Source organism: Peromyscus leucopus, chromosome 2, assembly GCF_004664715.2.
Source record: "Peromyscus leucopus breed LL Stock chromosome 2, UCI_PerLeu_2.1, whole genome shotgun sequence".
Taxonomy (NCBI): Eukaryota; Metazoa; Chordata; class Mammalia; order Rodentia; family Cricetidae; genus Peromyscus; species Peromyscus leucopus.
In genome coordinates, this window is record NC_051064.1 from 154,337,091 (window position 1) to 154,360,037 (window position 22,947).

At 48.4% G+C, this 22,947-nt stretch overlaps 1 protein-coding gene and 1 pseudogene across 9 annotated transcripts in view; both read right to left on the reverse strand.

Moving 5' to 3' along the window:
- Window positions 1-4,776: 4,776 nt before the first annotated feature.
- On the reverse strand, window positions 4,777-7,001 carry LOC114708264 (annotated as a pseudogene).
- Window positions 7,002-7,836: 835 nt separating this feature from the next.
- Window positions 7,837-22,947, reverse strand: part of Agrn (agrin) — a 32,248-nt gene continuing 17,137 nt past the window's right edge. For 2 of the 9 annotated variants that reach the window (XM_028891441.2, XM_028891447.2), the window contains 36 exons: window positions 22,043-22,258; window positions 21,737-21,961; window positions 21,419-21,643; window positions 21,045-21,251; window positions 19,843-20,061; window positions 19,576-19,770; window positions 19,291-19,491; window positions 19,060-19,208; window positions 18,869-18,974; window positions 17,740-17,856; window positions 17,494-17,658; window positions 17,213-17,356; window positions 17,000-17,124; window positions 16,821-16,926; window positions 16,401-16,733; window positions 16,159-16,296; window positions 15,603-15,730; window positions 15,373-15,487; window positions 15,174-15,293; window positions 14,736-15,059; window positions 14,452-14,644; window positions 14,058-14,273; window positions 13,469-13,698; window positions 13,244-13,378; window positions 12,976-13,075; window positions 12,727-12,891; window positions 12,438-12,549; window positions 12,213-12,224; window positions 11,871-11,987; window positions 11,563-11,755; window positions 11,392-11,479; window positions 11,184-11,207; window positions 10,413-10,445; window positions 9,914-10,138; window positions 9,536-9,639; window positions 7,837-9,263 (listed from right to left, as the gene is read on the reverse strand). In XM_028891441.2, coding sequence (XP_028747274.1) covers window positions 9,106-9,263; window positions 9,536-9,639; window positions 9,914-10,138; window positions 10,413-10,445; window positions 11,184-11,207; window positions 11,392-11,479; window positions 11,563-11,755; window positions 11,871-11,987; window positions 12,213-12,224; window positions 12,438-12,549; window positions 12,727-12,891; window positions 12,976-13,075; window positions 13,244-13,378; window positions 13,469-13,698; window positions 14,058-14,273; window positions 14,452-14,644; window positions 14,736-15,059; window positions 15,174-15,293; window positions 15,373-15,487; window positions 15,603-15,730; window positions 16,159-16,296; window positions 16,401-16,733; window positions 16,821-16,926; window positions 17,000-17,124; window positions 17,213-17,356; window positions 17,494-17,658; window positions 17,740-17,856; window positions 18,869-18,974; window positions 19,060-19,208; window positions 19,291-19,491; window positions 19,576-19,770; window positions 19,843-20,061; window positions 21,045-21,251; window positions 21,419-21,643; window positions 21,737-21,961; window positions 22,043-22,258 — 5,663 coding nt within the window. In that variant the 3' untranslated portion in view covers window positions 7,837-9,105. The remainder of the gene's footprint in view (window positions 9,264-9,535; window positions 9,640-9,913; window positions 10,139-10,412; window positions 10,446-11,183; window positions 11,208-11,391; window positions 11,480-11,562; window positions 11,756-11,870; window positions 11,988-12,212; window positions 12,225-12,437; window positions 12,550-12,726; window positions 12,892-12,975; window positions 13,076-13,243; window positions 13,379-13,468; window positions 13,699-14,057; window positions 14,274-14,451; window positions 14,645-14,735; window positions 15,060-15,173; window positions 15,294-15,372; window positions 15,488-15,602; window positions 15,731-16,158; window positions 16,297-16,400; window positions 16,734-16,820; window positions 16,927-16,999; window positions 17,125-17,212; window positions 17,357-17,493; window positions 17,659-17,739; window positions 17,857-18,868; window positions 18,975-19,059; window positions 19,209-19,290; window positions 19,492-19,575; window positions 19,771-19,842; window positions 20,062-21,044; window positions 21,252-21,418; window positions 21,644-21,736; window positions 21,962-22,042; window positions 22,259-22,947) is intronic. The other 7 variants (XM_028891445.2, XM_028891448.2, XM_028891442.2 and 4 more) reach the window with 6 other exon arrangements.

Consider the following 22,947-nt stretch of genomic DNA (forward strand, 5'->3'; position numbering starts at 1 on the left):
AGGGCTTTAGCTAGAGTTTGAGAGGCTTGAGAAGTGAATTCAGAGTCATTATCTGATTGAGGGAGGTTGGGAAGATGAGGTTGGCTGTGGCTTTTCCTATTCTTCTGATCTCTCAGGTTTTAAGCCCAAAATCTGGCTCCAGGTTTTGTTTTTTATTAATAAGACCATTTAGCAATTCATCTTCAGAATATTATCTCAAAATTTATAAGATTTATATATATGTGTGTGTGTGTGTGTGTTAAACTTTTTGACATATTAATGGTCATATAGAGTACTCACTAATTCTAGAAAAAGGCTTTATCTAGCTTCCTGTACATGATTTCAGGTTTGAGTCTCTATCAGGTAACTAGGAATTAAGTTTTTGTACTCTGGATGTACATAACAAATATCGATCCTTTAACCTCTTCAAGATCGCTGCATATGACATTTAAAATGTCTAAATTTTCTGCAGTGAACCATGACCATGCCTAACAGGGACCACTGAAGTCTCCAAAAGGATGATAGGGCCCTACAACAATTACACCAGGACTATGATAACACCACTCAACTGAAAAACACCACCTAACGATCAGCTTTGAACTACAAACTGCTCAGGACTATTTTTAGGTGGCTAGCTGAGATGATACACCCTCACAGACTACTCTAGCCAGGACTTGAGACAAGCCCTGCACTTTTCCATTATGCAGAGACTAGACAGTAAATGACAGAGTTACCTCTCCCAGGACTTGACAGTTAACCCAAATTTTTCTTTTCATATCTCCTAAAGATGCCATCATCCCCAGACAGCAGGAAGCACATTTAAGAACATGATACTCATATTCCCAAGAGGTGGGGTGGGTGGTTTTTGGTCTTTCAGTGGGTTATGGATATGTGTCATTGTTTAAAGTGATTGGTTACAAGTTGTTATTGGTAATGGTTAAAATTAAAAAAACAAAAGGCTCAACAGAGGAGATCAGATTGAGGTTTCTTGTTTTGAAGGAAAAAAAGGGATATAGAAATGATAGGATAAAAAGGTAGATTATTGAATCTACTCTGAAAAGAAAAAAAGGGGAATATAGATATTATAGGATAAAGGGTAGATTATTAAATCTACTCTGAAAAGAAAAAAGGAGGATATAGATATTATAGGATAAAGGGTAGATTATTAAATCTACTCTGAAAAGAAAAAAGGGGGATATAGATATTTTAGGATAAAAGGGTAGATTATTAACTCTACTTTTACAAACCGATTACTTGTTTTAAATATTTTACATTGATATGAATCTTTGTATATTGACAAATTTGAGATTATTTTTGTTAGAACATACTATACATACATTTCTACTCTTGTTCAAGGTATTGTACCTGTACAACTCATTTAACAATGTAATGCAAATTTCTAATCCTTGAAAGTTATTATCACAAACTATTTAAGATAATAAAGAAATGCAAGTTAGTAGTTAGTCATCTATTAAAATCAAACTTGTTAGTTAGGTTTTCAAGGTTATACAGAGATATATTTCAGACAGATAGGTAATCTTCAAACACTTCAAAGACCTACAGAATATGATATTTAAAATGTTTTAAGAGCTTAGACTTTTCTTTTTTTCCCTTTTAATAAATATTTCCATTTTCCAATAGGCGAGAGAGAGGAGGGATTATATGAGCAAGACTTTTCTTGACAGTGAGCCATATCTGCTCCTGGCAGCACCAATTACTTCAAAGAGGATGATGGGCATTGAAGAAACTCCATATGGAGTTTACTTTCTTTGTGGCAAAAGTTAGCCACTGGGCAAGAAAGTGCCCTTGCCTTCACTGCTGACAGTATGCTGTCCAAAATGGACAAACAGGACACAAAAGAAAGGACTGCTGAACCTTGCCAAGACAAGATAGGAAAGTCCTTCAAAATTCCCTGCTTCACAGAGGCCAGAGTTGGATTGCCCCAAAATTGCAGAGGAACTTTGGGTAACTGTCCAGGCAGAGAGATGTCCCTGTTGTTAGTTAACATTTTACCCTTCTGGGGTCTATGATGGAGTTGAAGACTTGATAGTTATAATTATAGGTTTTCTTAGTTATGATAAAAAGGTAAATTAGATGTGAAACTTTAGACTCACCAAGATAAGATAGATAATAACATTTTTCTAATTTTGTCAAATACAAATGGACTAGATATTGTAACTATAATCATTACTTAATAACTGTTTTTGTTGTATATAATCTTGCTATATTAAAGTTAAAACCCTTTTTAATTAGACAAAAGGGGGGGGATGCTCTGGAATCCTCTTGTACACTGTAAAGATTTGTCACTCAAATTTGTTTAATAAAATACTGATTGACCAGTAGCCAGGCAGGAAGTGAAGGCGGGGTGAAAAAACTAAGAATGCTGGGAAGAAGGGTGGAGTCAGGAGTTGCCAGGCAGATGCAGAGGAAGCAAGATGAGAATGCTGTACTGAGAAAAGGTACCAAGCCATGTGGTTAAACATAGATAAGAATTATGTGCTGTGGGATGGTCTGTATGTCAAGTTACTCTGATTGGTCAATAAATAAAATACTGATTGGCCAGTGGCTAGGCAGGAAGTATAGGCAGGACTAACAGAGAGGAGAAAAGAAAGAACAGGAAGGTGGAAGGAGTCACTGCCAGCCGCTGCCATGACAAGCAGCATGTGAAGATGCGGGTAAGCCATGAGCCACGTGGCAAGGTATAGATTTATGTAAATGGATTAATTCAAGTTATAAGAACAGTTAGCAAGAAGCCTGCCATGGTCATACAGTTTGTAAGCAATATAAGTCTCTGTGTTTACTTGGTTGGGTCTGAGTGCTGTGGGACTGGTGGGTGACTGTGGGCAAGGCAGGAAAACTCTAGCAACAATTATGGGTTAATTTAAGTGTAAGAACTAGTTAGTAATAAGCCTGAGTTACCAGCCAAACATTTACAATTAATATAAGCCCCTGCATCAATTATTTGAGAAGTGGCTGCCGGGTATTTGGGAGTTGCTGGAGGGACAGAAACTTCCACCTACAGGCTTCCTACTGAGATACGTAAACTCACAAACAGATTTCAGTGAAAAAGCAAACTCAAAACTACCATGCTGTTGTTACTGGCTTAAAGATTGTATTTTACTAACCCTTTACAAAAGAAGCAGGAGGAGGAGTTGTGGAGGAGGAGGGGAGGAGGAAGAGCAGGAAGAAGATGAAGATGAAGATGAAGATGAAGATGAAGAAAGAAGAAGAAGAAGAAGAAGAAGAAGAAGAAGAAGAAGAAGAAGAAGAAGAAGAAGAAGAAGAAGAAGAAAAGCAAGAAACAAGAAGTTTTATCCAACCTGATGGTTTTATTTAAACTCATTCAAATACCTAGCCAATGTCTAGGTCCCATCCCCTTCATAAATTGGAGCCTAGACACCTGTGCTTTCTCTTAAAGGCTATTTCTGGATCTTAACAGGACTGGTAAAGCCATACTGTGAACTGAAGCCAGAATACAACAAAAGAGGGACACCTTTCTGAATTTCAACCACATGTAAACTTCATATCACTCCCTCCACCCTGCCCTGTCCACCCCCCCCCCCCATGACAGAGTTTCTCTGTGTAACCCTGGCTGTCCTGGAACTCTGTAGATCAGGCTGGCCTTCAACTCATAGAGATCTGTCTGCCTCTGTCTCCCAAGTTCTGGTATTAAAAAGTGTGTGCTATCACCATCTGGCTCTTCATATCACTTCTTATTCTCACCCCATTTACCAAACTTTTCATTACTCTAGCACCCTATACCATATTTCATGTATTTTTTTTGGTCACATTACGCAATGCATTAATAATGTAAGCAGGGGCACAGTGAAACACTGAAGTGGACCACTCCATGGGTAATGGTACATGCCTCTAATCCCAGCACTCGGGAGGCAGAGGTAGGTGGATCTCTGAGTTTGAGGCCATCCTGGTCTAAAGAGTAAGTTCCAGGACAGCCAGAGCTATATAGAGAAACTCTGTCTTGAAAAACAAAACAAAAACAAAAACCATATAAAGCAGTGATATACACAGCACAAAATAGTTCAGCAAGTTGCAGGAGTAACCTTTAATAATCAAAATGGAAATGTGAAATAAAAGGATGGAGTATGGGGGGCAGGAAGGGGGAGAACAAGGGAATCTGTGGCTGTTATGTAAAACTGAATAGTATTTTAAAATAAAATAAAATGTTATTAAAAATTAAAAAAAAGGATGGAGTAAAATGTCCAATTTACTTCTACTTAAAATGTTATGTAGCCAGGCACCAAGCATAGTGGTGGACGCCTTTAATCCCAGAAATTGGGAGGCAGATATAGGCTAGCTTGGTCTACAGTGAATTCCAGGACAGTCAAGGCTACATAGTGAGATCCTGTCTTGAAAAAAACAAACAAAAATGTCATGTAGCATCTTACAATGCCCTGTGGTTGATGCATGCATATGAATATGTGCATGGTCTACATATATGATACATTCTTTCCCACTCATGTACATACACAGAAAATTATTTGCAGTTTGATTTAGGACAATTCTAATGTGCCACTCTGAAGTGTGATCCTAATTAGTCTTATCAATTAAAACCAAGAGTCAGATATTGGGGTAATAACCTGAAAGATAAGAGAAGCAGAGCAGCAGCCACTAGAGACTTCTTACCTCTATGAATCCTTAGACCAAATGGGTCCAAGATCCTGACTCCACCTCCTAATTAAAGGCGAGCCTCCCAAGTGCTGGGATTTAAGGTGTGAGCCACCACTGCCTGGCCTCTATGGTTAAGTAGTGGCTAGCTTCACCCTCTGATCTCCAGGCAAGCTTTATTTGTCAGAACACAAACAAAATGTCACACACCATCACTCTGTTCAGTTATTTGAATCACATTTGGATCTGCTTTCTTCACAAAATAGGGGAGAGAGCAGGAACTAAAAAGGTTGGTTTGGTGTGACTGAGATTCCCTTTTTAACTATACACTAATGAGTAGTTTTCTTCTGTAGTAGTTCTGTGAAGGATTGACTCAGTAGTTTTCTCGAGATTTGGTAATGTATCACACACTCATGCTATACTGGAGGAGTAACTCTTACTCTGAAAATGATTTAAGAAATTTCCTGTTCCCATTTTACTGTCATGCCTTGGATTGGCCAGCTGGTTACTCAGGCTCATATTATTGGGAGAATTCTTGGAAATATTCTCCATATTTCCTGAGCCTAAAGAGCCATTCATGTGATAGGTCTCTATCCTTCTAATCCATGGGATCATCTCACTCAGGGCCTATTGGAAAATTAGTCTGTTAGGCCCAGAAGGTACTGCATTCATTAAAGTATACACATTATCTCTAGAATTGGTTGGTTTTTCTGTGCTAGGTATGATGGGTGTTCCTGGTGGCCCTCTACATTCTGGAAGACCTACTTAATTCCCAAGAGACATTGAGGAATATGGTATTAAATTGGCATTTGTTGGGTTTGGCCAAGGTCTACCACCATCTGGACCCATGTTCATTCCATGCATTCCAGAGCCACCTTAAAGTATTCAGTTGGTCTCATCACATCTCCATTGTTCTGTGGTCCTAAAGGCATCATTCTTCTTAGAGGAGTCATTCTCTGCATTGGCCCACCTATGTTTGGATGTCCTTGTCATGTGGGTCCATTCTGCTGGGGAGTAATGGCTGACTTCCTGGGACACCTCCAAGTACCTGATTAAGTACCCTCAAAGGGGGCCTTGGACCTCCAGGATACCAAGATGACCTACTAGTATGACATCTCCTGGAGACAAGTTTCTTAGCATGGGGAACTGCTCTAGCACTATAATCATACAAGACTTTTGCTTTGCTTGAGTGCTCACAGCAGTCTCTGGAGCTGCATAAATAGAGATCCCAACTTACAAACCACCAAGAATGTAATATTCCTGTTGGTTCCCTCAATGTGATGTCCGCCCCCCCCCATCTTATCTCTGAGCTGCTACATGGAGCAGATATTCATACACACATATAAATTTCAATATAAGTGCTAACTTCTCCCAGGCCTGGCTGTTGGATGGCATGGCACCAGTGTCATCTTTGTCTTTGTTGTACACGCTTGGGCAAAAAGCAGCTCCCACTGTCACTCACCTGTCAAACCATCACAGCCTACCCTTGTTCATTCTTGATGTTAACCCAGAGTCCTATGTCTGTCTACCATTACCTCTCCAGGTCCCTTTGATGCTCATGGGTATGCTGGCCGCAGTAATGGTGTTTAATCATAGCAATAGAAACTCTAAGACAGAAATTGGTATCAGAATTGTGGTTTATTGCTGTGATAGACCCGATCATGTTTTGGGGAAGATTGTGACTTCCAGAAAGGCCATTAAGTGTTTAGAACTCAATGAGCTGTTGTGGGAACTTAGAAAATGCTGACAGTAGTCATGGAGATCTGTCAAGTGATATTTTGAATTAAGAATTTGTGGTTCTAGTCAGCTGGGACTGAAGAATCAGCTGCGATTAATAAGAGACCAACACCACTGGAGTAAAAATCTTTGCTTTGCTGGGACAATGGATGCTGGTCAGTTGGGACTGAAGAACCAACTATGATTAACAAGGCATCATCACTGAGGCTGAATTTTCTGGGAAGTGTATCCTCAGAGTCAGCATACAGAGATTGTGGTCCAGAGGCAGCCAAAGTTGTATCTTATGCTGGTAATGTGTAAGAGTCTTCAAGGTGGTATTGGTTTTGAAGGCATGAAGGGACCATGGAGATCAGTAGAGGCTTGGCATTGTGTGGCAGGGCTGGAGTCCCTGAAGAGAGGGTATGAGAGGCTATTGGTCAAAGTACAGCCCAGTTGCAGCAGAAAACCCTGGCATTTTGGAGATGCCAGTATTCTGGGATGTCCACCAAGGACAGTAGCAGGCATGGAGTGGAGCTGGTGTGCTGCAGATGGCAGGCCTGAGAATCATGAGTGGGACCCAGATGTCAAGCACTTAACTCTTTACACTATTGACACCCACAGTTGAGAGACTGAGGTGTTGTTTTTTTTTTTTTGTTGTTGTTGTTTTTGTTTTTTGTTTTGTTTTTGCTTTCGAGACAGGGTTTCTTTGTGTAGCCTCGGCTGTCCTGGAACTCACTTTGTAGACCAGGTGGGTCTCAAACTCACAGAGATCCACCTCCCTCTGCCCCTGCCCCAAGTGCATGCACTACCTCCACCTTGCTAGACTTGGAGCTTTTAAAGATTTTCTTTTTTTGGGTGGGGTGGGGGTGGGGTGTTGAGACAGTGTTTCTCTGTGTAGCCTTGGCTGTCCTGGAACTCATCCGTAGACCAGGCTGGCCTCCTGAGTGCTGGGATTAAAGAAAGATTTTTTTAAAAAAAAGTTTTAGTTTTACAGGGATTTGGGAAATTTAGAGACTTTGGATATTTAGAGATGGAACTTTTAAAGACTGTGGGACTTTTAAAAGTTTGAATGTTTTATAGTGTGTGTGTAGGTGCTGCTAATAGATGTCCTTTGGTGCTGTAGTTACAGGCAGCTATGAGCCCTCTGACATGGGTGCTGTTACCAGACTCCAGTCTTCTGGAAGAACAGCAAGTGCTCTTAACCACTGATCCATCTTTCCACCTACCCCCTATTTTTTTTTTTTTTTAAATAAGGTCTCATTATGTAGTTCTGGCTGTACTGGAACTCACTATGTAGACCCAGCCTTACCTTGAACTCACAGAGCTCTGCCCGTCTATGGAATTAGAGGCACTATGTCTGGCTATATCCCCATTAACCATATAAGGCACCTCAGCCAAAAGGAGCTGTGGATTCCCAGTCAGGTTCTACTTTCTCCATCCAGAGACAGGAGAGTTTGAAGTCTGTGCCTCATGAATCTAAGCAAGAAGCCATCAGGCTGTTAAGTATGAACACAGTCCCTGTTTTAAAGTTTTCACACTTTATTTTATGGTATTTGACATAGACACATACTGGAGTTAGTAACAAGATACCATGCAGCTCCTTCCAGCCTTGGACCACCACAGCAGGAAAAATGTCAGGCTGCCCCCAACCCAGATCTGTCTGGTCTTTCTCCCAAAATGACTGTGCCGGACATTAAGGACAGGGAGTGGAGAAACAGATGGTTGCTGTAGTTTAAGGCATTTTTGGCTCTATAGCCACCTCTGCTACCCCTGTACTTGCCCTTGGCTGGACATTGGGCAGATAACTGTCATTCAGACAAGAATAACTACCCTTACAATGGACCAACTGAGGGTTGCCCTCACATCAGACCAATTAATGGTTGCTGTGAGTTAAAACAGGAATGACAACACTTCCAGATCAGAAATCAAGTAAAATCAATGCTTAAAGAATATGGTTAGAAGTCTGGCTTAGATATCTTTTGAGAGACAGATGCAGCTGACTGCTCAGGCAGGTAGGCAATGGAGGTCAACCACATCCCATAGTTACCCACTCCCTCTTAGGGACTCCTAAGTGGCCTGGTGTTTAGAGAAAGGATGGCTGTGTCCACAGTGGCTGGGTAGGTGGGTAGGGCCAGCTGAGGGCCAGTCAAGACAACTTAGATGAAGCCTGGCTTGTTTCCAGCACCCTGGGATAGGCAGACACATTTGGGGAAGTAAAATGATGCCCCGATATTAATAACTTTTCTAAATCACAGTATTGGTACAGGAAGCACTAGGGGTCCAGGCTAGCCTGGGATGAGGCTGGTCCTCAGCATATGCAGGAGAGCAGCTTAAGTGGAAACCTACAAAGGACCCAATGGTACTTGCTCTAATGAAGAGCCTCTTCAGCTCCAACAGCTCCCTCCTGCTCAGGGACACAGTTCTCATCCAATAAAGCATTAATAACATGGGAATAGGGCTTGCCAATGGTCCAGGAGACCCAAAAGACCAATACAAATGGGCAGGTAGGGATGTACAGTGCAAGAGTCTGAGGCATGGTACCTTAGACAGAGGAGTGTGTCCTAAGGCTGCCTTCAAAGTCAAGGGTTCTAGGTTGCCACGATCTACTTATGAGTCCCTCAGCACCACTTTGTTTCTGCAGCACAGCTGCCTGGACGGAAAGGAGGCCAGGCCAACAGTCCTTCTGGCCAACGTGCAGGCAAGAAAATCATATAAAAAAGCAACAAGTTTACAAAAATAAAAAATAATTACAGTAGGGAGGGTGGGAGCTCTGGTGGTAGTAGCTCAGGGAGTGGGGCAGGGCCTTAGCTCTGGTTTGGTGACAGCATCCTCCAGCAGGTGCAACCGGCGATGGCCCACTACCACATCTCGCAGACAGCCCACAAAACCTGTGCCATAGGCCTTGGGTAGAGCCTGCCCCACTGGCAGCTTCTGCAGGCCTCCTACAGGACAGACAGTAGATCAGCAGGCAGTAATGCCAACATGAGGCGCACCAGCACTTGAATACCAGTGGGATACTACAACTACACATGAACACAGATCTCTGTGGCCTAAGATCTGAAGGGTTAACGAAGAAGAGGGTGCTGCCCTGCCCTGGCTAGTCCATCTGTTATCCAGATGGAGTTGATCTGAGTGTCGGCTCTAGGACAGTCTATCCCTCAGGTGGTTTTGGGAACCTTGGGTATCTCCTCCCCGGCCACCTCCAAACACTTACCAAGCCACAGGGTTCCATCTGTGTCCAGTTGTGTGGCACCCAACGGGGAAGAGCCAGTCACAGGGGCTTCATTGCCCACCTGAAGAGAACCTTCCCTCTGTTCCCTAGGGGATGGGTAGGGCAAAGCTGTCAAGAGCTCCCCCTCCCTCATCTAGGACCTATGCCCCACATTTTCTCTATCACATGCCTTGCAGATACAACACCCTGGGAATGACACTCCATGTTCTCCCGGGGGCCAGTGGTTGATTGCTTCTCCTGTCTTTTTGTTGCTTCCTCCTCCCCTTCTCACAAAATACCTTGAGCTGCTAGTGACCATGAGTGACTGGGTATGACCCAGCTAAGCAAGTTCAGCTGTTATTCTCAGTGGGCTCCACTGACCTGTGAGCCCTGACTCGAAGCCAGCGGTTGGTATTGACCTTCACAGTGGAGCGCAGCACAACTGGCTGGGAACCTAAGTCATAGCTCAGCTGCAGGTGTCCATCCACAATGGCCAGAGCCACATAGTCTGCACGTTCTGTGGCTTTGCCACTCCACAGTACTAGCCCCTGAGTGGCCTCAGTGCGCAAGCTCAATTCAAAGTGGTTGCTCTGTAGTGCCTTCTCACTGAAAAGTGAAAGGATGGGTCAAGGGCTTCCAGGAGGGTGGTAGGTGATGGAAGTGGGGTAGGTGTAGGTGTTAGTTACAGCACAAAAGCTTAAGCTATTGCCACAGAAATCAAAAGCTGGTGATCAGACCCGGGCAGCTGGGTGGGCAGGGGGACAAAGGAGAGAGGGAAGACATGGTCAACTAGACAAAGTTGATCGGAGAGGTGGCAGACAAGAGGCAGGCACATGGCAAGGTAATGTGCTAGGTCTCTCAGGTCCTGCCATGTGCTTACCTGAAAAGGGCCCCGGAATCCAGAGTTTCAGGGCTTAGAAGCAGGAAGAGAGGGAAGCGGTAAGCAGGAGACAAGACAGGCTGAATGTAGGCCAAAATTCCTTTTGTCAACATGTGCAGATGAGAGGAAGAGCAAGCATAACTCCAGGGTATCAATGGCCCTTCCCACAAACGGCCTTGGCAGTGACCTTTATGTAATGCATATGTTGGGCACATGCCCTAGTGGGTAATTCAAGGAGTGAGGCATTGGTGACATGGAATGGACACAAAGGCTCTTCTGATGGCAGCAGCCGTGGAGATGCCCTAGCACATACATGACTGTGTCTGTGCACGCATGCGCACACAAACACACACATACCACATATTTGCATACATGTACACACATCTGCACAAACTCACATTCACACGTGTATGTTGCATGCACATATGGGCATATGTAGGTATATACAGTACACATATATATACCCACAAATCAAATACATACCCAAGTACTACACATAGAAACATGTATACGTGTATACACAAGTACAAAAATCACACTTGCACTGGGCTTCAGTGGTGGGTGATGGCCCTTGGCAGGTATATCCTGGGAAGAGGACTGACCATTTCCAAGGTAGGAAGCTGGGCCTGACAGTATGTAAACAGGCCTCAACCCCATCCTCCATCCACGGTAGAAATTCCACCTTTAGTGGGGCTCAAGATCATAATGCTAGGAGCAAAGCATGGACATGAATGAGTGCCAAGGTATGAGTAGAGCCAAGGGCCTACTTACGGTGGAATCTCATTGGTCAGCTCGCTTGCAAACAAAGAGACAGAGATAGTGAGAACGAAGGGGTAGGGTAGATTCTAGGCCTTCCCTCCTGGCCAGAGCTGAGAGGGTATGGAGAATCTAACACCTCTACCCTGAATGGCATGCACAGACAGGACCAGACAAGACAGCTGAGAGTGGAGGGAGTGCCTGGCTCCTGACTGCACGTTACCTCTCAATCACAGCATTGAGGTATTCGATGTAGGTCCGCCCATCAAAGGCCAGTGTTTCTAGGTCCCCCACTGACTTCTCAACTAGCCCTGGGAGACAGATGGGATGAAATGGGCCTCAGATGAGATCTCCAGGCCATGTCAAGTCTCAGCCCTGGGCTGCCAGTGCTCACCCTTCTCGCAGTGCAGCCCAGAGAAGCCCCCAGGACACAGGCATTCATAAGTGGCTTCCCTTGGGATACATGAACCCCCATTAAAGCAGGGGTTGCCTGAGGCCTGGGTACAAGGGTGGTCTGCAAAAGGTGAGATGTCCACTGCCCGCAATACATGCTCCTGAGTCAGCAGCTGGTGGCCGCTTAGAGACACCTGAAGAGGAGAGAAGGGAGTGTCTTTGTCATATCTGCTACCTTCTCTGACGAGACATACAATGGCCCTTCTCCATCCCACTGTGGAGAACCCTGGCTGGTACCCGCCCCCATACCAGCTGGATGGCCCCATCAAAGCCAGAAGACACTGCAGCTCCCCGGGCCAGCTTGCTGAAGTCAGGAGCTCCTCCAACATAGAGGGGCTCCTTGAGGTTGAGCATTGTGTGAGGCACCTATAGGAGGCATGGGACAAAAGGTCATGTATGATCCACCCACTGAGCCAGAGTAGGCCAAGTCCCAGGTCAATATGCCCAATTGCTTGATGCCCCACATCTACCCCTCACTATCTAGGAGGCAGCATTAATCACACAGAAATGGCAGACGTGGACCTTAGTGGGAAAGGGCTACTCTAGGAATGGGTACAAGAGATGGTGAGTTGGGTAAGAGGCCAACAATACCTTGCGGGATTTCTGACATCCGGAGAGCAGGTGGGGGGGTTGCAGAGCAAGAGCCAGAGAGCAGTGGGGGCAGAAAGGAGAGAGACCGAGGCACAGGGCAGACAGAGAAAACAGTTATGTGAGAGGTGCCTATCGGGGGGCTATAAAGCCACCAGGGAGGAGGAAGGGAAGTGGTGGGAATAGGGTGTGGGATATCTGGGCCTTCCTCATGCCCTGGACACTCACCGGAGACTCCCCTAGCACTCGGGGCCCATCGCCTACTTGAAGGGCACCTTTGCGGCCATTTCGTTCCAGGGATACCTTGATCCAGGTGCCCAGGGCTATGGGCTCCTTGCTCCTGCAAAAAGGTAGGCGTAGGTTCTGGGCTCTGTTCACCCAGGGCCCAAGTCATATATTCCTGGTATATGCACTGACATCCCAACCTCAGGACAATCCTTTAGGTCCTCCTTGTGATCTGTGCAGATGGTCCAGAGACAACCCTGAGTAATGCCCAGTCTAGTTCCCATATGCCCACCTGATGACTGCAGCCCCCTTGCCAAGGTCATAGCGGAACTCCAGGTGCCGGTTATGCAGGGCCAGGGACACAAAGTCCCCCTTGCCATCTGTCTTTTGCCCATTGTAGAGGAGTAAGCCACTGGCCCCACGAGCCAAGAACACCATCTCCAGTGCCATCTTCTCCCTGGTGTCATGTGGGGTTGTGGGAGTGTATCACTGTCTCCTCATCAGGCTGGCTCCCTTCCCTTAATCCTCCTGCCCTACTAACCCCAGGTCTCTCTCGAAGGTGTGCAGGCCTTTTAGTTCCAGGTAGGAGAAGCCACTAAAGTCAGCCAGGAAGGGCCGGGAGCCAGCACCAGTCTCTAGGACTAGGAAGGGCCAAACAGACGTCAAACAAAATTGCAGTCCCTGGTTTCCCTATTGCTGTGTCTAAGTGATCGTAATTCAACCCTAACTAGATGGTACACCAGACCCCAAATCAACCCAGGAATTTGACCATAACCCCTCATCTTTCCCCAACATCTCTTTGACCTTACCTATCTGGCAGAAGGCACCTCTTCGTCCCAGGGGGCACTCACACTTGGCCCCACCCATGGAAAGCACACGGCAGGGGGCTGCCCCATGGCAGGGGTTTGGCTGGCAGGGGCTCTTTTCATCTGCACAAGTCGGGCCTGAGGGAAGATTGGGTAGGGGTTCCAGAGAAACATAAGACTCTTCCCACAACACCTAAATACCTTCCCAGGCACCAGGCTAGTTCTCACCAAATCGGCCAGGTGGGCACTGACAGAGGAACATGCCAGCCTCCAGTGCCTGGCACAGGGCCCCACCATGGCAGGGGCTAGGCAAGCAGGGGTGGTTTCCACATTCTCCCACACCAGAGCTTAGGACCACAGCCCCCTTCCAGTTGCTAAGCTCCAGCTGCTGGTTGTTGATGTCCAGCATACGAATGCATCCTTTCAGGCCGATGCCCACAGAGGTCCGATCAAGCACCCTAACACCAGGAGAGGTCAGAGTCAGAGGCATCCTTTACTAATCAGTTGTAATACTAACATACCCATAAACTAGGGCTAGGGATCATGGGCACCCCTATGCCTACTCTCTTTATTGTGTTCACAGGGTGGCCAGATCCATAAATAAGACAGAATCAGGAGGAAGGGATGAGGGTCAAGGGTCAGGGCTGAAGGTCAGGGCTAGCCATCTTCAGAGGTTCCATCAAAGGCTTGCTACCACAGATAGCACAGCAGGAACTGGTTGAGGTCAAAGTCATAGCTACCATCCACACTCATGCCTGTCACCCATCATTTGTTACCCAGAGTCAGAGACCAGGGGCCCAGCCAGTCCCCAGCTCACATGGCAGCCTGTTCTTCTGGGACACCACCTACAAAGAGGTTTGTGTCCAAGTTGAGGCCATCAGTGCCACTGGGACTTTCACCCAAAACAGGAGTCTCGCCATCCACAGAAAGTGTGCCCTGCCGCCAATGCCGTGACAATTCTAGGCGGTGCCATCGTCCTGGTTCCACTGGCACTGAGCTCGTTAGTATTGCCGGCCCTGAGCCTGTGTCAAACCTGGACATGAGAGCAGGTGTTTAGGACGTTGTCCAGGCCTACCATAAGCCTGGGCTACATCATCTCACCCAAGACTTTACCCCTGTAGATTTAGAAGGTCTGGATTGGTCTCTGCCACCATACAGTCCATCTGACCTACAGAAGCCATGCCCATGTACTACCCATCCACCATGCCCACCTGAACTGTACATGTCCATCCAGCAGAGCCAGAGCCAGGAAGTCTTTGCCATGTGCATTTCCATTGTAGAGTAGCAGTCCTTCATTCTCCAGTGCCCGGAATTCCAATGCCAGACGTAGTGTGTGGTAGGCCCGGAGGGTGGGGAATGCCAAGAAGGAGTGGCCCTCAAAAGCTGGCACAGAGGGGAATTGTACTGCAGGGAACAGACAGAGCTAAGCTAGAGGAGTGCCTGAGACTCTGCTTCACCCTCTGGCCATTATCCCTAAGCCCTCCAGTAACCTTACCCTCCTCACAGACAGTGCCACCCCTGCCTACAGTGCAGCTGCAGGTGAAGCCCTTGCCAGAATCCTGGTCCTGGCAGGTGCCTCCATGGAGGCAAGGTTGGGAATCACAGGACTTTGGGGGCTGTTGAGGGCCTGGGGTCTGAGGCTGGTCAGTGCTAGGGGCAGTTGTAGGTGGCCGGCGTGTGGTTAGTGGTGCTGTGGTTCTGCCAATAGGCCAGCTGGTGTGACTGGGGTAGACTCGTGGGGTGACAGCAGAGGCTAGCAGTCGGCTCACAGTGGTGGCTCTGGCTGTGGCAGCTCCCGTAAAGAAAGTGGGGAACCAGTCTGCAGAGAAAGATAACTGTTAGGTACATATGAAGGGCATAGGACATGCAAAGTATTGTTGAGGTATGGGGGCTAGAGGAGGACAGGCAAGATGAGGTCTAACCTGGCACTCACCAAAGTCCAAGAATCGTACATGCTCCTGCAGAGGCCTTCTCACCACCAGGGCCCATGGTCTGGATACCTGGATCTGTCGGAGCAGGGCCCGGCCTACATCTGGTGCCTGGAAGGCTGTGGCTAAGGAGGAGAGAGTCCTGAGTATGACCTGGTTCCATACAGTCCATATCCATATCTCCCATAAGGGAAACGGGCTTACTAGGGTCAAAGTGAACATCCACAATGGCACGGACTAATTTGCCAGGCCCCAGGTCCCGTAGGTGGACACTCCAGAAGTCCTTCTTGACATCTGAATTCCGGAATAGGTCGTCCAGCTGTGGGTAGGTGTTGTGTGAGGGCAGTAGGTACTGTCTAAACCCAGTTAAGATTGGTTCACTTGAGCCAGTCATCTGGGTCTCTCCTTGATGGGCACCCCACAAACCCTCATACCGTGCTTTCAATGCTCCTTGCAGTCTCCCCAAACAACTCTGACTTGGGGTCAGCCATCTCAGGTGTGTAGAACAGCTCCTGTCCCTCGACCCCCTCAAGCTCCAGCACTCCCTGGAATGCCTTGGTAGCTGTGGGGGAGGGGCAGTGAGGCCCTGCCAATATCATCTAGCCTCCTAGCAGCCACAGAAGCAAGCCCCACAGCAAGCCATGTGGGGTACAGAACAGGGATGTTAGTCAGATGACCATGGGGTTAGTGAGTGGGGACCCCAGGGTAGGGCTGGTGTCAGTTACCAGGCAATTCCTAGGAGCAGGTGCCCCAAGCTGGCTTGCAAGGAGAAAGATGGGTTAGGTATAGGGTCCTTGGCACAAACGCATATTCAATGGCTGAGACCAGAGTGCATGTGTGTGCCAAATCTCCAAACCCCGACACTCTCCAGTGCTGGAGCCAGAATATTATAACCTTATACCAACCTGCTACCACAAGATGAAGACAGTACTACTCCTGGTGCATCTACGCTGTTCCTCAAGCTCACACCCTTCCCCACTGTCCACTTACCAGGACAGTTGGAGCCTTCTGAGTCCAGTGAGGGTGTCTTGCCATCTGAACAGCAGCCCAAAGGTGAGTTGTAGCAGGAAGCCCTCTCAATGGGTGGCCCATGGGTCACCACAATGCTGCCCACAGGGGGCTCCAGTCCTGGGGAAATGGAGTCTAAGCACAGCCCTGGGTAGGAGCCACTCTTGGGCTCTACCCCCACATCACCCTCAGACCTGCCCACATGCCCCTGAGGCCCTGCTCACCCCCAGACCCGCCCCCACTGGCCTCCTCATCTCCGCTCAGCTCCTCGTCGCCACTCCCATTGGTGCTGCCAGATTCACTGAAGATTGATGTGGCAAGACTGGTTACATCAGTGGGTGCTGTTGGAGGCACAGTCAGTACAGGCCATGCAGTGCTCCTGGGGATGCTGACTGTAGTCTGAGGTCGTGATGTGGGTAGTGGGGTGGGCCAATCATGGATGGTACTACTGGGAGCCAGAGGAAGGCCACTGTTGGGGGATGGCAGTGCCTTGCTCAGAACATGCCTTGGGGTGGTCATAGATGCAGATGCTGGGGAAGCTCCAGGAACAACAATCTCTGCAAAAAAGAGGGATGTTAGGGGCTAGAGCCAGGACAGAATCAAGTCCTTCTGGTTTGTTGTAGGTAGTTGTTCCAGGTCCTTACCCTGGCATGGGCCAAGACTCTGAATGGAGATGTCTAGGCCTTGGCGACAGGCAATAGTCTTCAGCTGGCATTCATTGCCATATGTGACACCATCTGATCCACAGACCTGGGGTACAGGAAAAGGATGCTTGGGAAAGGCCTCCTCACCCCCATCACTCTCCATATATTCCACTCCTTACCTTGGTAGAGTTAGCCTCTGGACATGTGAGAGCTGGGCAGACACAGTGGGCAAAACCAGCCTCCTCTACGCAGGAGGCACCAAACTCACAGTGTATCTCCACACAAGTCACAGGTGTCATGGAATCTGGGTAGGCATGAAAGATCCCTTCCAACTCAGGTACTCCCACCCTCAGCAATGGGAGTCCTGGGGTCAGCACCAGTCCTGCCCTTACCTGCTTCACAGCCCATTTGGCCCAGGGCTTGACCATCTGGACACTGCCCACACTTGGGACCAGCCACACCAGGTCTACAGGAACACAGTCCAGTCATCTGCTCACAGTCATCTCTCACGGCACCTCGAGGGTCACAGCTACAGGCTGAGGGAGTGGGAGGGAAGAATCTATACTTTAGATAGGCTCCCTCGTACCCCAGAACCCTACCAGGTATTGGTCAAGCCAAGACATGAGCAGTGATGGGGTGGACAGGCAGGAGTGCTTGGAGCTTTGTTACTCACGAGTGCAACCACTATGACCATCAGTGACAATGCCACGGAAGTTCCAGAAGCCAGGCTCACAGCGATCACACCTAAGGCCTCCCACACCTGGTCGGCAGGAGCACTGGCCTGTAGCTGGGTCACAGGTGCCACTATAGGAGCCGTGTGGGTTGCAATGGCAGGTGCCTGGCAAGAGGAGAAAGCACTTGTCACAGGAGCTTGTATAGCTCTGTCAGACCATGGTCAGGGCTGGGTTCAGATACTTACTTGGACAGCCAGCGAAGCCTACACCCTGGGCAGCAGTGACATTGTCTTGGCAGCAGCCATAGGGGGTTTGGGCACAGTGGGGGAGGGCCATAGGTAGCAATGGAGCCAAGGTAGGGCCTGAGGAAAGATGCATAGGAATTCAGATTTGATGTAGTGCTGGATGTTTACCCTAAACCCAATTATTCTGCCTCAGTGATTTCTGCCACATGACTCATCCCTTTTGACATCAATTTCCACTGAGAACCGAAAATCTAGGGCTGTCATAGATGAAACCAACATATCACATATAAAGACATATAGTAAATGTAGAACCCAAAACCTACAAATATAAGAAGCCACATACACATCCCCATGTACATATATATTACTGGAGTCACAAACATACATACAGATATAAATGTACACATAAACGAAGACACATATGCATTCATTCACATTCCTCTAAAATATTATTTATTCCTATGCGTATACATCTGTGTACATGCACAAACATAAATCAGCAGTCTCCTTCCTTCTTCCCTCCCTCCCTTCCTTCCTTGGAGATAGGGTTTCTCTGTGTAGCCCTGACTGTCCTGGAATTCACTCTGTAGGCTGGCCTGGAACTCAGAAATCTGCCTACCTTTGAGATTAAAGGCATGCACCACCATTCCCAGCCTGTCATCAATCTCTTTTCTACAAGAGCTAAAGTGCCTAGTGGGTCCCCCTCCTGTTCCCTATGGCCTCCATTTGGAAACCTAGTCTGGCTCATAGAAACTGAGTGTTTAGTGCACACCTTTAATTCTAGTACCCAAGGAGCAGGAAGCAGGTAGATTTAAGAATTCAAGGCCAGCCTTGTCTACATAGCTAGTTCCAGAATAGCCAGGACTATGTAGAGAGACTCTGTCTCAAAATAAATAAATAATAATAACAATAACAAAAAGAAAACCAAAATAAATAAATAAAATTTGAAAACAAAAGACAAAGCTACCATCATCATCATCAACAACAATACAAGTCACCAAAGCACACGTGCATGCCCATAGCTTATATCTCTATCATGAACCATAGAACAAGCACACACAGTGAAACAGAAGCACAAATGTATAGAACATGCCACCACATGCTGGATATGTTTTGTACAGCCACTCACCATGGCAGACTCCCTGAGCAGCAACATATAGTTCTTGCTGTGATTCACATCTGGCCTTCTTCAGGTCACACTCAGTGTTATAGGTGATCCCATCTGAGCCACACACCTAGAGGAAGGGGATCAATGTGGACTGCCTTGACCCCCTCCCCAGTGCACCCATCCTGGAGCCATGAGAAAGCTTCTGTACTCACTGGGCTTCTAAGGACACTCTGGCAGCTGAAGTCGCAGACACATGGCCCATCCTCTGAGTCCTCATCCCAGATACCACCATGCTGCCGGCATAGCTCCTGCTCACACTCATTGTCTTCCCCAGAACCAGAGCCCCCAGAGCCACACTCAGCTGCAGGAAAAGAGAGCAGTCATCTATGAGGTCTCCATCAGAGACTGAGGTCTAGGGCCTCACACCAGTTACCTGAGCTTACCCTGCTCACATGGCCCTGCACGGGTCTCCTCAATTTGTACCTGCTGCTGACACGCAGCTTCTCGTAGCTCACAGGCACTAAGGTAGGTAACACCATCACTGCCACACACAGGGCCAGGTGGGGGGTGCTCACAACGGGGACATACACACTGTCCAGCTGAGCACACAGCCCCAAAGGCACAAACTGTGTCTCCACAGGTCTCTATAGGAGATGGTAAAAAGCAGGAGTAAGTGTGATTCCCTGATTGAGCAATCATGGAAGCCTATCCCGTTTGGTCCCACTCACGGCAGTGTCCAGCTGAGGCCACATGTAGGCTGATCTGGTGTGTACAGGCATGGACATGCAGTTCGCATTCACTAGCATATGTGCGCCCATCAGAGCCACATACAGGCTGGGCTGAGGCCACACATTCAGAGGGGCACACACAGCGTCCAGTCTCCATCTCGCACAGGGATCCAAAACGGCACTGGCCACATCGGTCTGGGGAGGAAGCTCTATCACCATGTTGACCAAAAGCCTCCTCCCAACCCAACCCACTTGCCCACCACTGACCACAGGGTCCTCTGCGGGCCACCCGGATTTCCCGCTTGAGGGCACAGGCCATGGATTCCAGCTCGCATATACTGCCATAAGTGACACCATCATTGCCGCACACAGGATCGTAGATACCCGAGCACACCTGCTGGCACTCACACACAGCTTCCCCATTCTTCACTGTGCATATTGCCCCAAATGCACACTGCACTCCATGGCATGGGGATGGGGTCTGGTCTGGAGAGGATGTGGCACTCAGTCCACATTCTCCTCCAGATGTGGACAAAGCCCACTCCCACGCAACAGCCCCTCTCCAGGGTGGGAATGGTGGAGGAAGACCTAGATGCACAGGACACAGCAGAGAAAGGGACAGACACACAACAGAGGTGGATGGGGACATATGAGTTTCTGACTGTCCATAGCAGGTCACTGACCCTGGACCACCAGCAGCCCTAGGATAATATGCACATGGGGGTTGAAACTTTTCCCCCATGAGTGGGAAAACCCTATACCCCACAATCACAGACTACACAGGGAAGAGGGTGTCTGTCAACTTGCTCTGAGGACCAGAAGGCCAGGCAGTAGCAAGCCACTCCCCGCAGCCGCGCCGGGGGCAGACCTCGGGCTGTGGGCTCCTGACGGGCAGGCGCGTCCCCTCATCCTGCCAGCAGATCAGGCTGGAAGACACAAGAGTCGGAGCCGAGAGGGAAGGAAGGACCAAGAAGAGACAGATGCAGAAAGAAAGATGGACAGAGGACTGACCAAGACAGACAGCAGAGGTAGGCAGGGCCATAGAGGCCCACAGCCCCAAAGGGACCTGCTGGCCACTGCCCAATTTCCTCCACCCTCTCCACTGGTCCCTCAATTCCCAAATTACAATCTACCTCTAAGAGGCTTGGGACTGCACTGTGTTCCCAGAGTAAGGAATCTCCAGGACCATATCCATTCCTGCCCACCCAAGTAGTCTGCCCTGAACAGTACGGAGACTGATGATGAACCAGAGGACCTGCTGGTGTAGCAAGGCCAAGTGCACACTGCCTTTGTCCCATCTCCTAGGTTCCCCAGTTCCCCTCCTCATAGCCTCCACATACCAGCACCTTCCCCAAGTGACCCCAGCCCAGGACTCGGGGAGGTACATGACAAGGAATGGAAATGGTGTATGATAGGGACAAGGAATGATGCAAGACCAGCTATTCCCAGCTGGATCCCAAGTTGCTCACCACACGGGCCCTGGTGCTTGGGGGGAATGGCAAGCTGTTGCCGACACTCAGCCTGTTGGCGCCAGCAGTCATTGTCATATGTGTGCCCATCCTGGGCACACACAGGCCTGTAAGCACCATCACAGATGACACGATCGCAGGAGCAGTGGGGACGGCCACGGCGGGATAGGCACACAGAGTTGAACTGGCAAGTCTCCTGGCACTGGTCTGGGAGCAGGCAAGCAGATCAGATAGGCAGAGTATCACACCAACTGTCTATCATGTACAGAGTACTCATGGGTACCTGACATGGTGAGTAGGAACATGAGGTATACAGAAGTGGGACCTAATGAGCCACAGTGGCAGGGCTGGATCAGTCCTCTGGGAGCACCAACCTCGAGGCTGGCACTGGCCAGAGCGTACTTTCTGGAGAAGCAGGCCACGGGTTGCACCAGTACGGCCCATGACACAGTCATTTTCATAGGTAACCCCATCATCTCCACAGATAGGTGTGTGCTTGGCAGGGCAGTTCTCTGGCCGCAGAAGCATCTCTGGGTGCCGTGTACGTGGGTTCACACGGCAGATGTGGTTCAGGTCCGACACGCTGCCCTGGCAGGGGTCTAGAGTCCGAGAGTAGAAATTAAGGGCTGTCACCAGTGCACATAGAAGAGTCTTGTATGGGAGAAGCAAAATATAGTGAGTGCTTTGCTTACCACAAGGGCCGTCAAACTTCTTGAAGATGTGCTCCTGGCGGGCACAGGCATGACGCAGCAGCTGGCACTCACTAGGATAGTCAATACCATCACTGCCACACACAGTGCCATCAGGGGCCCCAAAGCAGGTAGTAGGGCACAGGCATGAGGCAGTCTGTCCATCGGCTGAGGGTACACAGGTGCTGCCAAAACTGCAGGTCACATTGGCACAGGGGTCCCGGGACCCTGTGGGTATACAGGTGAGGTCATGCTGATTTTCCACGCCCAACCCCCCAACACACACACACACAGCCCATACTCACTTACCACATGGTCCTTGGCGAAGTAGGCGGATACGCCGTTGCTGGTTGCACTGTGCACGCTGTAGCTCACACTCGTTGCTATAGGTAGAGGCATCCGAACCACACACAGGAGCCACAGTAGCAGGGCAGACATTCTTCTTGCACACACAGGAGGCCTGGCTTGGATCCTCAACACTGGGTTCACATACAGCACCAAAGCCACATAACATTCCCCTGCATACTGAGTTTAGACCAGAAGAAGGGTATTCAGAAGCAGGCTGGCCAGGAATTGTTTCTAGGTGCACACACCCATGAGTCTTTGCATCACATTCTGTTTGTGCCCAAATCTCATAGGAAGATCCCTATTTAAGTATTCACATGACTGAGCTCACCTCAAACACATAAGCACCTACATCCTACAACTGATAGCCATCAATGCACATGCTCAACCCCACTCTGGAAGGCTTCTGGAACCTTCCCTCATGGGAGAGCAGCTTCCCTCACCTTATACTCTACCACTGTAGAGAGTTCATGTCCCAACAATAGGACAAAACATTCACTCCCAGCACACCTCCATGGACTCTAACACACAGCGGAAGGGCCCCAGCTATGAATACCTTAGCTTCATTCACATAAGCCTCAGTGCTCAGTTCCAGTGTGGGTGGGTTCCTGAGGTTGAGCTGGAAGGACCTTGAAGGATCTGGGTGAGGGCATATACTGAGGTGTCTATGAAATCTCAAAGAGCCTTGCCACTGCTAACTTGAGGAGATTGAGAGGTGTGAATGAAGGAAGCTGGCTATGGGTGTTAGATCTGTCTGTTTTTACTTCACAAAACTCAGACTAACCTCATCTTGGGTTTCTTTCTTGAGGGTTGCTTCTGTCTCCAGCTGACTCCTGCTACCTCCCAGTAAGGACCACCTCCACAACCTT